General features: G+C 30.4%; 1 protein-coding gene across 9 annotated transcripts; it reads left to right on the top strand.

Moving 5' to 3' along the window:
* The first annotated feature begins 364 nt into the window (after positions 1–364).
* LOC148196944 (inorganic pyrophosphatase 1-like) lies at positions 365–4,671 on the top strand. 9 transcript variants are annotated; one of them, XM_088093013.1, is made up of 6 exons: positions 367–1,146; positions 1,601–1,763; positions 2,155–2,212; positions 3,333–3,390; positions 3,478–3,613; positions 4,128–4,671. In XM_088093013.1, the coding sequence occupies exons 5-6, from the start codon at positions 3,491–3,493 to the stop codon at positions 4,452–4,454; spliced, it is 450 nt and encodes a 149-aa protein (XP_087949139.1). In that variant the 5' UTR covers positions 367–1,146; positions 1,601–1,763; positions 2,155–2,212; positions 3,333–3,390; positions 3,478–3,490; the 3' UTR covers positions 4,455–4,671. The 9 variants fall into 9 exon arrangements, with proteins under 9 accessions (XP_087949142.1, XP_087949141.1, XP_087949139.1 ...); XM_088093012.1 differs by lacking the exon at positions 3,333–3,390 and adding an exon at positions 1,397–1,509; XM_088093007.1 differs by lacking the exon at positions 3,333–3,390.
* The last annotated feature ends 8,275 nt before the right edge of the window (positions 4,672–12,946 follow it).

Below are 12,946 nucleotides of genomic sequence, written 5' to 3'. Positions count from 1 at the left end.
GGATCGAGTTTTAAGTAATTTAGAAAGTGACATTAACAATTGAATGAAGAAGATAAATTCGTATATGCATGAGAGTAAACTAGGTGAAATATAAATCCCAACAACATACACTACAAGAAATATTGCATTTATATATGGATATTTATATACGGATTATAATCCGTATGTAATTCAGATATTACATACGGATTTTATATACGGATTTTGAAAAATAAATTATATACGGATATTATATACGGATTTTTATCTACTAAATATTTATATATAAAATCTGTATATAAAATCTGTATAACTAAAAACAAGTTTTATCTACTGATAATATATACGGATTTGAAAAATCATTATTTAAAAGAAAAATTAAAGTTTCAGCCTCTTTCCTCGAACCCTCTTTCCTTAACCTTCTTTACGTTTCTCTCTTCTCTAAGCTTCTTCCCCATCTTTACTCCTCCTCACGCTTCTCCTTCAATTCGACGTGAACTTCTTGATCCCTCCTTCGAGCTTTTTCTTCGTTTTCATCAGTTCGTGCTTGTGGCTTTTCCCCTTCGTCTTGAACGCTATCTTCCTTTCAGGTTTGCTCTCTTCTTTCACATTTCGTCTTCCTCGAGCTTCCTCTTTCCACTCGAGAGCTCCTCATTCGCAAGCCATTTCTCTTCACACAATCTTCTTCTTCTTTCATATTTAGCTTTTCCATAGCCTTTGCAACCATAGAACGTTTGTTCTATCGATTCATTAGTCGATCTACATCTCTCGTTAGGGCTCCAACCTCTTTTCACCATTCTCTTCATTTTCAACCGATTAAATCCTCTTTTCTATCGATTAAAAGCCTTTCCACCGATTGATTCTTCGATTAGCATCATTTACACCGATTAATCGATCCATTTTAGGTTTCCTTCGTCAACCTAGGGTTTTAGGGTTCTTCGCGTCGAATCCTCTCTGTTTTTGGAGTATTCCTGGATTCTCAGGGTATGTTTTCGTTCTCCACTGATTCGGATCTTGGTCTCGAGTTCTCTTCCCAATTTACATCATTCCGCTGCGTTTCTTCACTGGAGGTGCCTCATTACAGTTTAAATCGCGCCTTCAGGTCTTCATACAATGATATTTGTATTACCGATGTTGCGTTTAGGGAAGATTCAGAGGGCTTTTAAGGTATTTTTTTTATGTGATTTTTGATTGAGAATATTATTGAATGAGTCACAAACGCAAGACTATTTCTTGTTTTCTTGTATTCTAATTCTGAAATGCAAATGTTATGTATAGAGTGATGAGAATGTATAAAATGTGGATATTAACTATTTGTAAACTAATCCAACCTATAACAGTACCTAAAATGTGAAGAGAAACAAACTCTACGAATATGTTTGATGAAATTCGTAAGAAAAGCTTAAATGCACTCTAGGTTTTTGATGAAATGATTGTAAGAATGTTCATGGAGTTATGTAATGGGGAGAGATTGGTTTGCATCACTTTCTCCCAATTTCTGTTTTGAAGGCTACTGCTTCACCACGACAGGTATTGTTAGACTTTATAATGTATATTTGGAAATTTGATCTGAATCTTATCTATAGTCCAAAATTATTTATTTCAATCATTCTATTTTCAGATGAGATCAGCAGATGAAGGACAAACTACTTTCTATACATGTACCCGTTATGGTCATCAATCTCAGGAGAATTAGTTGTTTACTTTAAGGCTATTTTTGGAAGGAATGTACAGGAAAAATAGAATGATCTTTAAGGTTATTTTGTTTTGAGCACCTGACCCCAGTAAGATTGTTATCTGGAACTTGGTTATTAATTAATAAGCCATTTTACCTTAAATTTCGTTTCTATATCAGCTATAAATAATTAAGACTACCTGGAGAAATGACGTAGCAGTACAACCCAAGTAGGCTAGATTCAACATAAAAATTGGGTTGTCTACTCTGTCGAACATGAAAGTTTTTTGTGGCTTGTAATAAAAAAGTAGCTTTAGTGTGTAGCCTTACTTTATGAAATCAAATTGTGTAAAATATGAATTACCAAGAAAATTATCGTCTGATTTGGTTTCAAAAAGAGGAGAAAAACTGTGAATAATATATCATTCAAAGCAGAATTATATTTGTTAGCTTGTACATTTCCTACCTTTAGGTGATACTAAAAGTTCATATATTTGCAGGATGGTAAGACCTTACCCAATGGACCTGTTATTTCTCCTGACAGATTTTATTGAGAAGGTGAGACATTTTTAATGTGAAAGCAGTTATAATTGAATAGGTATTGCCATGCTCAAGTAATAAACTCTTGATCATCATGAATTTGAAATCAGGTTGTGTGTTTGTATTCTTATAATGCAAAGGATGCCATTTATCACTGTGTGGCCCAAAATTAGGTAGGGGTGATGTAATTCACATGAATATTTAAATGCTCAATCATAATCCTTGGCATATAGAGAGTCTTAATTTTTTTTTTACTTTAACTTGTTTGTATAGCTACTTGACAAGTTCCAAATTTAGTTTATGCATGAGTTAAAAATAAGAAGTTAGAGGAATTATGATAAAGGTTCTGCAAAGTAACATATGGATAAATTAATTTTAGTTTATGATAAAGGTTCTTCTTATATTTCTCTTTTAAAAAGAGCTTATAAAGAAGCTAATCCAAAGAGGCTCCTGGTACTCAATTAGTCACCAAAAAACAGATTTGATGAAATGAATTCTAAATAGATCAAAACAGTGCAAAAGTTGATTAGATGGGGAAAAAGGATTTTTGTCCACCCCTAGACATAACACATAATAAATCTATATTTTATTTGATTATCTTGGATCTTAAATTCTTTGTCTGGATCATTGTAACATCATTACTGTGAGAAAAGGGTCAAAACGAAATAAGTGAAGTTTTTTAACAAGTGAAATAAAGTACCTTTTCATTATATTTTAATTGTAGTCGAAGAAATATCTTCGTCTTTGGTAATTATAATTATAAAAAGGAAAAAAAATACAACTTTAACATAGGTGTCATTTTAGTGTGAATATCATGGGACATTACTGTCTCACATTCTTTATATCCATAAGATTAAAAAGTAAAGTGGTTCTACACTTTTCTATGTTTTCTTTAGTTTGATCCTAGAAATATTTTTTTAAATTCCCATTGCCTTATCATCATCCTAGGATTTCTAATTAAAGTTCCATGTTGATGTATTGATATACTGCAAATTTTATGAAGTGTAAGTATCCTTTTTCAAATTAGTTTTAGTTTAATTTCAATTGGAGGCATGTGTTTCATTGTAAATCTCAATATAAATTTTTTTATTATTTTGGAAAAATTTAATTGAAGTATGTCGTGTTTTATTTCTTCTAGCTTCATTGGACGCCTTGTACCCCATTCAAAATGTGCTGCCATCTTTTGTGGGTTATAGGTCTACAATCATTATGTCTCAATTTTAAAATTTAGCTACAGAAAATCCAGTAACAGACCAATTTTAATAGTACTTTTCTCTTTTCAGGATTGTAATTGAGATGCTTGAAGTGAAAATTAGAGAATTTGTGTGCAATTTCAACACTGTATTGGAAGAGATATCATTATCCAAACAAAATCTTTCCACGCCTCTTGATTGTATGAAAAATCGTAAATTTGATATTGTAAGTGTTCAATAATTCATTAATAGGTTTGAGTATATTTTGTTAAGTTGTTTATGTAATATATCTATTTAAATGTAAAATGTTTGGTATGGTGTTGAATGAAAACTATTGTGATGGATAGTTGTGTTTATATATATTATAGGTTTGTATTGTGGTATATGCAGTTGGCAACTGTACACATTTCCAGATATTGTTTTCAAGTTGATGTTAACTGGCTCTAGTTTCTGGGAAAGTATTATTTTCTATTTTTAATCATGTTGACAAGTGCTAACTGTGGAGTGCTGTTTCCTGATTTCTCGGCCTTAAAAAATATCAAAATTTTTCTTAACCAAGCAACCATGCCATTCTGGTTTTGTCTTTGGTATGAGCCCACAGGATTTGATTGAAATACAGAATAAGGATTATTTTTGACATAGGCCCCACCAAGAGTTCCAAATAAATACAAAATTATGAAATGTTGGGTTGAAGCTTCTTCAATTATCAAAGATTGAAAGACGTTATTTTGTGATTACAGGGTTTAGTGATAGAGAGAATCCAAGATTCAATATCAGAAGAGGATAAGAGGTTGATCTATCTTGGAGATGGAAGTGGAGACTATTGTCCAAGTTTGAGGTTGAAAGAGAAGGACTTTATGATGCCAAGGAAGAACTTTCCATTGTGGGATCTGATATGCAGAGATCCTTCACTTCTTAAGGCTGACATTCATGGTTGGAGTGATGGAGAAGAACTTGGAGATGGAAGTGGAGACTATTCTCCCTTCATTTCCTCTTATTGCAACCTTCAGACTTTGTCAATCACTGCTCATGAGGCTTTGCCCAAAGCTCTACGAGTTCGACCATAGTTTCATGGTTTTGTAACTTTTGCAATGGACCAAAGTACAATATAACATGACTAATTTTTGTCTCAATAGTATAATAGTATATATTGCATAGGCAGTTACCTCTGCCTTAATTTCTGTAATATCCGATGACAATCTAGTTACAATGAGGTAGGACCATCCAGTTGTAAACATCACGTTTTAATAAAAATTCAGAGATATTTGGTATTATTTTTTATAATTTGACAGTTTTATTTGATTTTTATCAGTATATGAAACTATTAATTATTGGGTGTAGATGTGAGATCATCTAATTATTTTTTTAATAAAATCATAAGTTACATACGGATTTTTCCGTATATAAATTATATACAGATTGTATATACGGATTTTTCCGTATATAATTTATATACGGATTTTATATACGGATTTTTCTGTATATAATTTATATATGGATTTTACATACAGATTTTTCCGTATATAATTACATACGGAAAAATCCGTATGTAATTTAGCTACGATAGTTTTATATACGGATTTTTGTCCGTATATAAGTCGTATGTAACCAAGTGTTATATACGGATTTTGGGCCTTATATACGGATTTTGTCTGTATGTAATTCAATTTTTTCTTGTAGTGATACTCATCTCATAATTTCAATATCATTCATTCACCTTTATGTTTTTCTTCAATTGATCAAAAGTGCATTCATATTTACTTTCTTGTTTTTTGCATTCAGAAACCCAAAATTGTTCTTCAAAGTCTTAATTAGTTGAGTAATTACATGACTGTTTAGTGCCTTGAGTCTCTTGGGAAACGATACTTGGTCTTACCACTTATTATTACTTAATACGATTTGGTACACTTGCCGACATCTTAACACTCGTCATAGAAACCTATTTTTCCACTTGATTCATTAATAATTTCATAAACATTTAGTATGAAGAGTCCTTAATCACGATATATCTTTTCCACGAAAACATTATTTTTTGTCATAACAATCTTGTCAAATTCAAATGACACTTTAACCCCCACTTTTCTCAGTATTGATACAAAGATTAAATTAACTCTGATAGAGGACACATGCAACACATCATTCAAGGCCAAGGTCTTCTCAGATGTGAGTTTAAGAATAACCTTTCCTTTTCCTAACATAAGAGTTGTTTTGGAATCACCGAGGTACACATGTTCTTCTCTCTCTTACACTAGTGTAAGAGGTAAAGAGACTTATGTTTGCATAGATATGCCTGGTAGTCCTAAAGTCTACCACTCACTTGCTCACATTGATCATCATATTTACATGAGAAATGATCGCAATAATGATGTCATCTCCTTTGGCTATATTTGCCTTAAGAGCATTTTCGTTTCTTATTCTACGCTTACATTATGGTGCTTGATGGCCTAACTTTCCACATACGAAGCAATTTCCTTTCTTTCTAAAGGTGAGGTTAGATTCATTAGAACATGATTTTCAAAAATTATTTTTCTTTTTATGATCAGGTTTGTGTTCATACCTTTTGGTAGCTAGATTGACTACTACCACATTTGCTTTTGTAGATAAAGTTTTAGCCCTTGCGGTAGAACACTCCTTCTGTTGGTATCTTCAATAATTATGTGTGTGATAAGCTCTGGAAGTGACATATGCTTGTGTCTATGTTTAAGCTATTGTTTGTAGTCTATCCAATTTTGGGACAATTTTTCAATCAGGTGTTCTGAAACAAATTCATCTGGTAGAAGAACCTTCCCCGCTTTAATAGCTTCAAGCAACTTATGGTACTCATTGATTTGAGACTTTATGTCCTTATTTTCAACCATTTTCCAGCGATAATAATTCCCAATAATGAATCTTTGTTTGACAACATTTTCAGCAGTACATTTGTGAATCAACAAATCCCAAATGTCTTTGGCCTCCTTATAGGAATAGTACACATCGAACAAATCATTAAATAATGCATTAAGTAAAGTACGTCAACATACTTTGTTTGCATGAACCCAATTTTCAACTTGTTTTGAGTTTGGAGTCGAGTTTGGGAGATGAAAGAGCAAAGGCGACTCCATACATGTCTAAAAGGGTTGACACACATTCTTGTCAACGCCAAAAATTCTGACCAGAGAAGACTTCGATTTTTTATACATCCATGAAATGTTTTGTGAAGACCGTTTGAGTTCCGAAAATAATATTATGATTTTCCGAGATTGAGTTGTTGATGTCAACCATAAGTCCTTAAGATTGTTGTAGAAAAGCTGAAAAAATCACGAACAAAAAATTCCCAAAACGTGTAGATCACTGTTCTTAAGGACTTATCGGTAGTGTATTGCGCAAGCCCTCCAAGATACAACAAGAACTTCTCAGAAAATTTTGAGGATCTCAGAACTAGCAAGGAATTCTAAAAAGAGTAGAAAATAAACTCAGTATATTTTTAGAAAAGAAAAGGAGAAATGATGAAACTTAAGAGGAAGGAGAATGAGAGAAAAATGTTATGTTTTGGAATGCAGGAAATGCTCTATTAATAGAGCGTGAGGCAGTCTCCTTAGGTGAGAAACTTGATCAGAGATCGTTTCCACAATAATGAATAATAAATAAATAAATAAAAATTGAACGTTGCACCAAAGAACATTTTTCCAACAATAATGAATAATAAAAAACTTACCCTTTGAAGTTTTGAATGTTTCCCATGTTAAAATCCAATATTTCTTTTGCAATAAATATTATTTTATAACAAACAATTGATACGGAAGAGGACGAGGTCCATGGAGACTAGGTCGGTCGAACAACTCAAATGTTGAGTGCTTTGAGTGTGACAAATATGACCATTTTCCTACTCGAACAAGTGCTTTAATCGCGGCAAGGTCAGACATTTAGCTAAGAATTATCTATATGAGAATGGAACAGAAGAAATAACAATCTTTCTCACAAAAGATGTTGAAGAAAAGATGATCAGAAGGTCAAACAGGTCGAGGATTTGAGTGAAGAATCTTCCTAAACATGTTGCAAAGGATGAACTACAGGAATTCTTTTCTGAGAAAGGAATAATCACTCACGTCAAGCTCATGCATACCAAGTAATATACTACTCGTTCTCTCCTCTAATTATTCTATCCTTATTAAAATTGAAATTATAACTGTTCTATTTGGTTTTGACTTGCTTTTTAATTCAAAGATGGTAAGAGTCGGCAATTTGTGTTTACAGGGTATGGAACAGAAAATGAAGCTCATGAAGCCATTCGATATTACAATAATTGTTTCCTTCGCACATCTATAATTACATGCGAGGTATGTTATATGTGTTAATTTTTTCTTATATGTTTTACTATGTTGTTTTTTTGTTCAAATTTGTGTTCTTGAAACTGAAAGCCATGACAAGGGTTTTACAATGTTCTTCTCATTAACCAAGCAGGTAGCTCAAAAACTTGGGGACGAAAATCTTCCTCGTCCATGGAGTCGCCATTCGAAGAAGAAAGACGACAAAGGGACTACACCGGATGTGGGGAAACCTACTAGAGCTAAGGGCCAGAAAGAAAATTTGAAGAATGGAATGGATGTTGATGACCTGCAACTTCAGGATTATATTCAAGTCATGCAGCCTCAGGTTAACTCTAAGATGAGGGCAAATTATATGTCTGGTTTGACCATTGTTGGCCACAACCGAGCAGTCTCAAATAAGGATAATGAAGGTGCATCAGTTTCAATTGATGATAGTGACTCATTGGAAGATGGATTTCTTGATATTTTCGAACCTAGTGGCAAGTCACTTGAGCCTGAACGTGACAAGGTCATTTCAAATATGGATTATTTCAAGAGTAGGATGACGAAAGAGTGGTTTGATTCTGAAAGTAGTGATAAAGATGATGACGACAATGATGATAATGATACCTCATTGATGACAAAGATGATAATAATGGTGTTAATGAAGATGGAAAAAGAAGTCATCCAAGAAATCATGCTCTGAGAGGTAAACATAGAGAGCAAAGAAGATACTAGTAGAGAGAAGGTTACCCATGAAAAATCTCAAGTAAATCTGACTGGGCATGAGGGCCAATTATCAAAAACAGAAGATGTGAAAGGAGGTTTTGAGTCTTGTCAGTTGTTTGTCCATAATCTACCATATATATATATATATATATATATATATATATATATATATATATATATATATATATATAGTGTTGTCAAAACGGGTCAGCTAGCCTAACCCGACCCGATCCACCATGGGTTGATCACTTAGTGAGCCAATCCAACCCGACTAATTTATTAGCGAGCCAAAAAAATTCGAATCCGGCTCGATTCATCACGGGTTGGCTCACTGGCTCACTTAATTATATTTTTTGAAATAAAAAATTTTAAAATTATAAACATTTTGCAACCCAACATTAAGCAAAATGTATCCCGATTGCCGGAATGCTAGTAACCCTTTTCATGAATGTAGTGATTACTGTTTTAGAGTAAATATCGATAAAACTGTAGTAGTTGAAATTGTTAAGACTATGTGCTTGGTCGAGGTCTTGAGAAATACAAGGAGTTTTCCAAATACAATTTGAGGCAATTAACAACAACTAACCTGTGTTGGGGGTTGGGGATGATCAGCAGCGAAGTAAGAGCACCGTGAGAGCAGAGTAGATTCGTGAGAGCATAGTCAGGAGACACTAGTGTAAAAATAGTGTATAACGTCACGCGTCCAACGTCCAACGTCCAACTACTAAATAGCCAACGTTAAAAATGACTAGTGACATTTTTTTAAATAAATGTAATTATTAGACGTCGTTTAGAATTGTAATTCGATGTCAAATTTGTTATATTGGGTAAATTTTGCGAAAATGTTTGGCGCGAAGGTAAAAATGTATTTACGTATGATGTCGTATTCCCTAGAATTAGACGTCAAAAGGATATAAAGCGTCGAATGCCCTATTGTTAGACGTTAAAAGGTTAGCGAATTCAATAAAAATTTGAGTGGGAGATTGAAAATTCATTCACTTTATCTTAGCGCGTGATACCCTCTTCTCTGCTCAAGCTTTTATGGAACGAAGTTTGACAATCATCACATGTAATCTTTCTTTCATTTGTTACAAATGCATATTAATTAACTACTTTAGGTATGATTTTCGTTTGTTTTGACCGATTAAATTCGTGTTCTTGTCCTTCATAGGCGCATTATGTTTTCTTTCTCACTGGTGGGAACACTTTATTTAGACGAACCCACCTTTTGAAGGTTAGTTTTCGTTTTGAAGAACTTATTTGTTAAACTTGTTTGTTGTCTTGTTTTTGTTGAACTTGTTTGTTGTTGTTGTTGTTTGGTTGAACCTGTTTGTTGTTATTGTTCAGTTTGTTGTTTGTTATTGATATTATACTACACGTTCATAGTTCATGCTTTATAAAATACGTCAATTATTGACAAAATTTGACGTTAATTTGCTTTACGTCAAATTGTTCTATGTTCGACGTCAATTTAACGTCTTCTGATATGACGTCGACCTTGAATTCGATGTGAAAGGCCGAAAAACACTAACATTATACAATGTTTTCGTACTAGTGAGAATACATTTTAGGATTTCATAAGATAATAAATTAATAAAATAAAATTAGGTGGTTGGTGAGCTAACCCGACTCACCATGGGTTGAACCCGGATGAGACGGGTTTAAATGAATTAGGTTGAAAATTGACCCACACATAAAAAAAAAGTAAATTTTTTTCAAACCCAACCTGACTTGAACTCGTGATAGACAAGATTGATCTGCGATTTGTAACCCATTTTGACAACTAACTATATATATATTATGGTTTCTGTAATATATTTAATAGATGCTACTCCAGTTTATTTTTTTTACATATATAATGTATCTCTTTCAAAGTGATTTTATTTTAATAACTTACTCTTTCAAATAATACATTATTATTGAGAAAATATAAACATTTCGAAAATAAATAAAAATACTAATATTTATTGAAAGTTAAAAATATCAGTTAATTTAGTTTTTGTAAAAAGTTAAATTTCTAATAATATTGGAACATAAAAAGAATAGAAGAAGAAAAAGGAAGTAAAAAAATATAAGTCTAATTAGTTTTAATTTTCTCATTGTGAAAAATGTGATAGTTTTGAGTTAAATGTCATGTTATTACGTATGAATGACTCGTGGTTCAAGATTTATTGAGTCCAATTTTTTATTTTAATAGGAATGATTCTCTTCAATATATCCACTCAAAAAAATTAGTAGAATGAAAATAAAAATTAAATACATAAATCATGTTATTAAAAAAGTGGTTTCCAACTAAATAGATAATGTAATAAAGAAATGAGAAAAAAAGGAGAACATCGTTATCTTTTATGCTGCATATAAGTAATGCAACATCCGTGCAATAGACTACTTTAAAAAATTATATTAATAATCATTGTTTCATTAATTAAAATAAAACCATTCCGTATGCTTGTTTAAATATTCAACTAATTTTCAATGAATAAATAAACATTATTATATATTTTTTCAATCCCTTTAAAATGAAAAAATAAAATAAACTTTAACTTTCATATTCCTCCAAAATAAAAGGTAAACAAACCGTTAACTATGTGAATAATAAAGACTCTAATGATAATTTATAGTGAATTAACAAACTTACATGCAAAATTACTGTAATTGATCTGCATGAGAAAAATAAAAATAGATGAAATTTGGTTTAATAGGTTCGGAGGTCCTTATATTTGTGGGTTCGTTTCAATTGGGTCCTCCAATTTTGAAAGTGATCAATTTGGTCCCTAATTTAACAAAATTGAGTCAATAATACCATTTCCGTTAAATGTAATGGATGGTGTTAACTTTTTAAACATGTAGCATGTTGAGACATCCTTTTATTTGCAGGTTGCACAGTTTTATTTGAAGGATGCTTCAACATACCACATGTTTAAAACGTTAATGTCGTCCATTGCATTTAACGGAAAGGGTATTATTGACTCAATTTTGTTAAATTAGGGACCAAATTGATCACTTTCAAAATTGGAGGACCCAATTGAAACGAACCCACAAATATAGGGACCTCCGAACCTATTAAACCATGAAATTTTTTACAACAAAATTAACTGATTATTTTATATATTCTAAAAATATATTTAGTCAATAAAAAAGAATTAAATATGTTTAGAACGTCTTATGTTTTTCTTAATTTTTCTATATAAACAAGTAATAAAGTTTATTAAAATCTCTTGTCTATTTAGTCTTATTAAAATGTTTATATATAATTATTTAACAAATTAAAAGTATTTAGGTTTACAACAAAGACTTAATTACATTTTTTCTTCTTGTATTCAAAATGAATATTTTTTCTAGAAAAAGACTCATAGGTTGGCTTGATCTATAAGGAGCTTTTTGGTCTTCGTGGATTTTTCAAGCTCCAACCCATGTGAGTAAGGGGCAAACCAAGTCAGAATGGTCAAATTGATGAGTCATAGATTTGTATATTTATTTATAATAAATTGTTTATTAGAAATTTAATATTCTTATAAACTGATGTGAATATAAATATAAAAGGTATATTTAATTTAATATTTATAAATTAGTTAGAAAGAAAAAAATTTGAAATGTGATTATAATAAATAAGATAATTTAAATTATTGCAATTATGATAATAGAAAATTTATCATAATAAATATTATAATTATGGTTTTTTTTTGTAAAATTAATTTTGATAAATGTTTATTTATTTGGTTAAAATAGTTAATGTAATAAAAAAAATTGTGTAATAAGTTAGAAAACCAAAATTAAATAATAATATGATTATAGGTGGAAATATTTGAAAATAAATTTAATGTAAAATTAAAAATTAGTAATATGAATGTAAAAATTTTAGGTTTATTTCTAAAAAAATATTTAAAAAAAATGAAATATAAATTTAAAATATTAAAAAATATAAAAAATTCTTAATTGAATGTTATCAAAATTTTAAAATACAAAAGATATAAAATTCAAATTTAATCATATTATTTTATCATTTAATAAAAAAAAACAGTTCGGAATATTTTATCAAAAAATTCAAAAAAGAATTTTAAAAAAATTAAAAATTTATCAATTTTTATTAAAAATTATACATTTTACTAAATTTTTAAATTTTATTTTTTTATATTTTCTCTAATTAAAATATTTCTTTCAGGCTAAATTAAAAATATTCTTATATTCACATCAGTTTATAAGAATCTTTAAATTTCTAATAAAAAACAATTTATTATAAATAAATATACAAATTTATATAAAAAAATGCCGTTAAGAATTCGTTCCTATAATAATAAACTTTTTAATTATATACTCATGTCAATAAAATTTAAAAATGATCTAAAATAGAAAAAAAAAATCCAATTTAAGAGCTCAATCCAATTCCAAGTATAGTGTCACTTCGGTTTAAGTTATATTACTTAAAACTTGTCATCATTAAAAAAACATACTGACAACTTATTGTCTGTTACACTCTCTTAATCGCTTTGATGACTTCAAATTAACTCTCTAAAATACCATAATTGCTAAAAGAACATAATATT

Source organism: Vigna umbellata, chromosome 6 (assembly GCF_029865625.1).
Source record: "Vigna umbellata cultivar VRB3 chromosome 6, Vumbellata_1.0, whole genome shotgun sequence".
Taxonomy (NCBI): Eukaryota; Viridiplantae; Streptophyta; class Magnoliopsida; order Fabales; family Fabaceae; genus Vigna; species Vigna umbellata.
Note: the sequence above shows the minus strand (reverse complement) of the source record. Positions and strands in the feature narration are given on the sequence as shown.

Excerpts from the sequence above, each read along its gene's own strand:
- LOC148196944 (XM_088093014.1), top strand. The coding sequence starts at position 3,491 with ATGCTTGAAGTGAAAATTAGAGAATTTGTGTGCAATTTCAACACTGTA. Across the intron at positions 3,614-4,127 it reads AAAATCGTAAATTTGATATT|GGTTTAGTGATAGAGAGAAT; the intron begins GTAAGTGTTCAA and ends TTGTGATTACAG.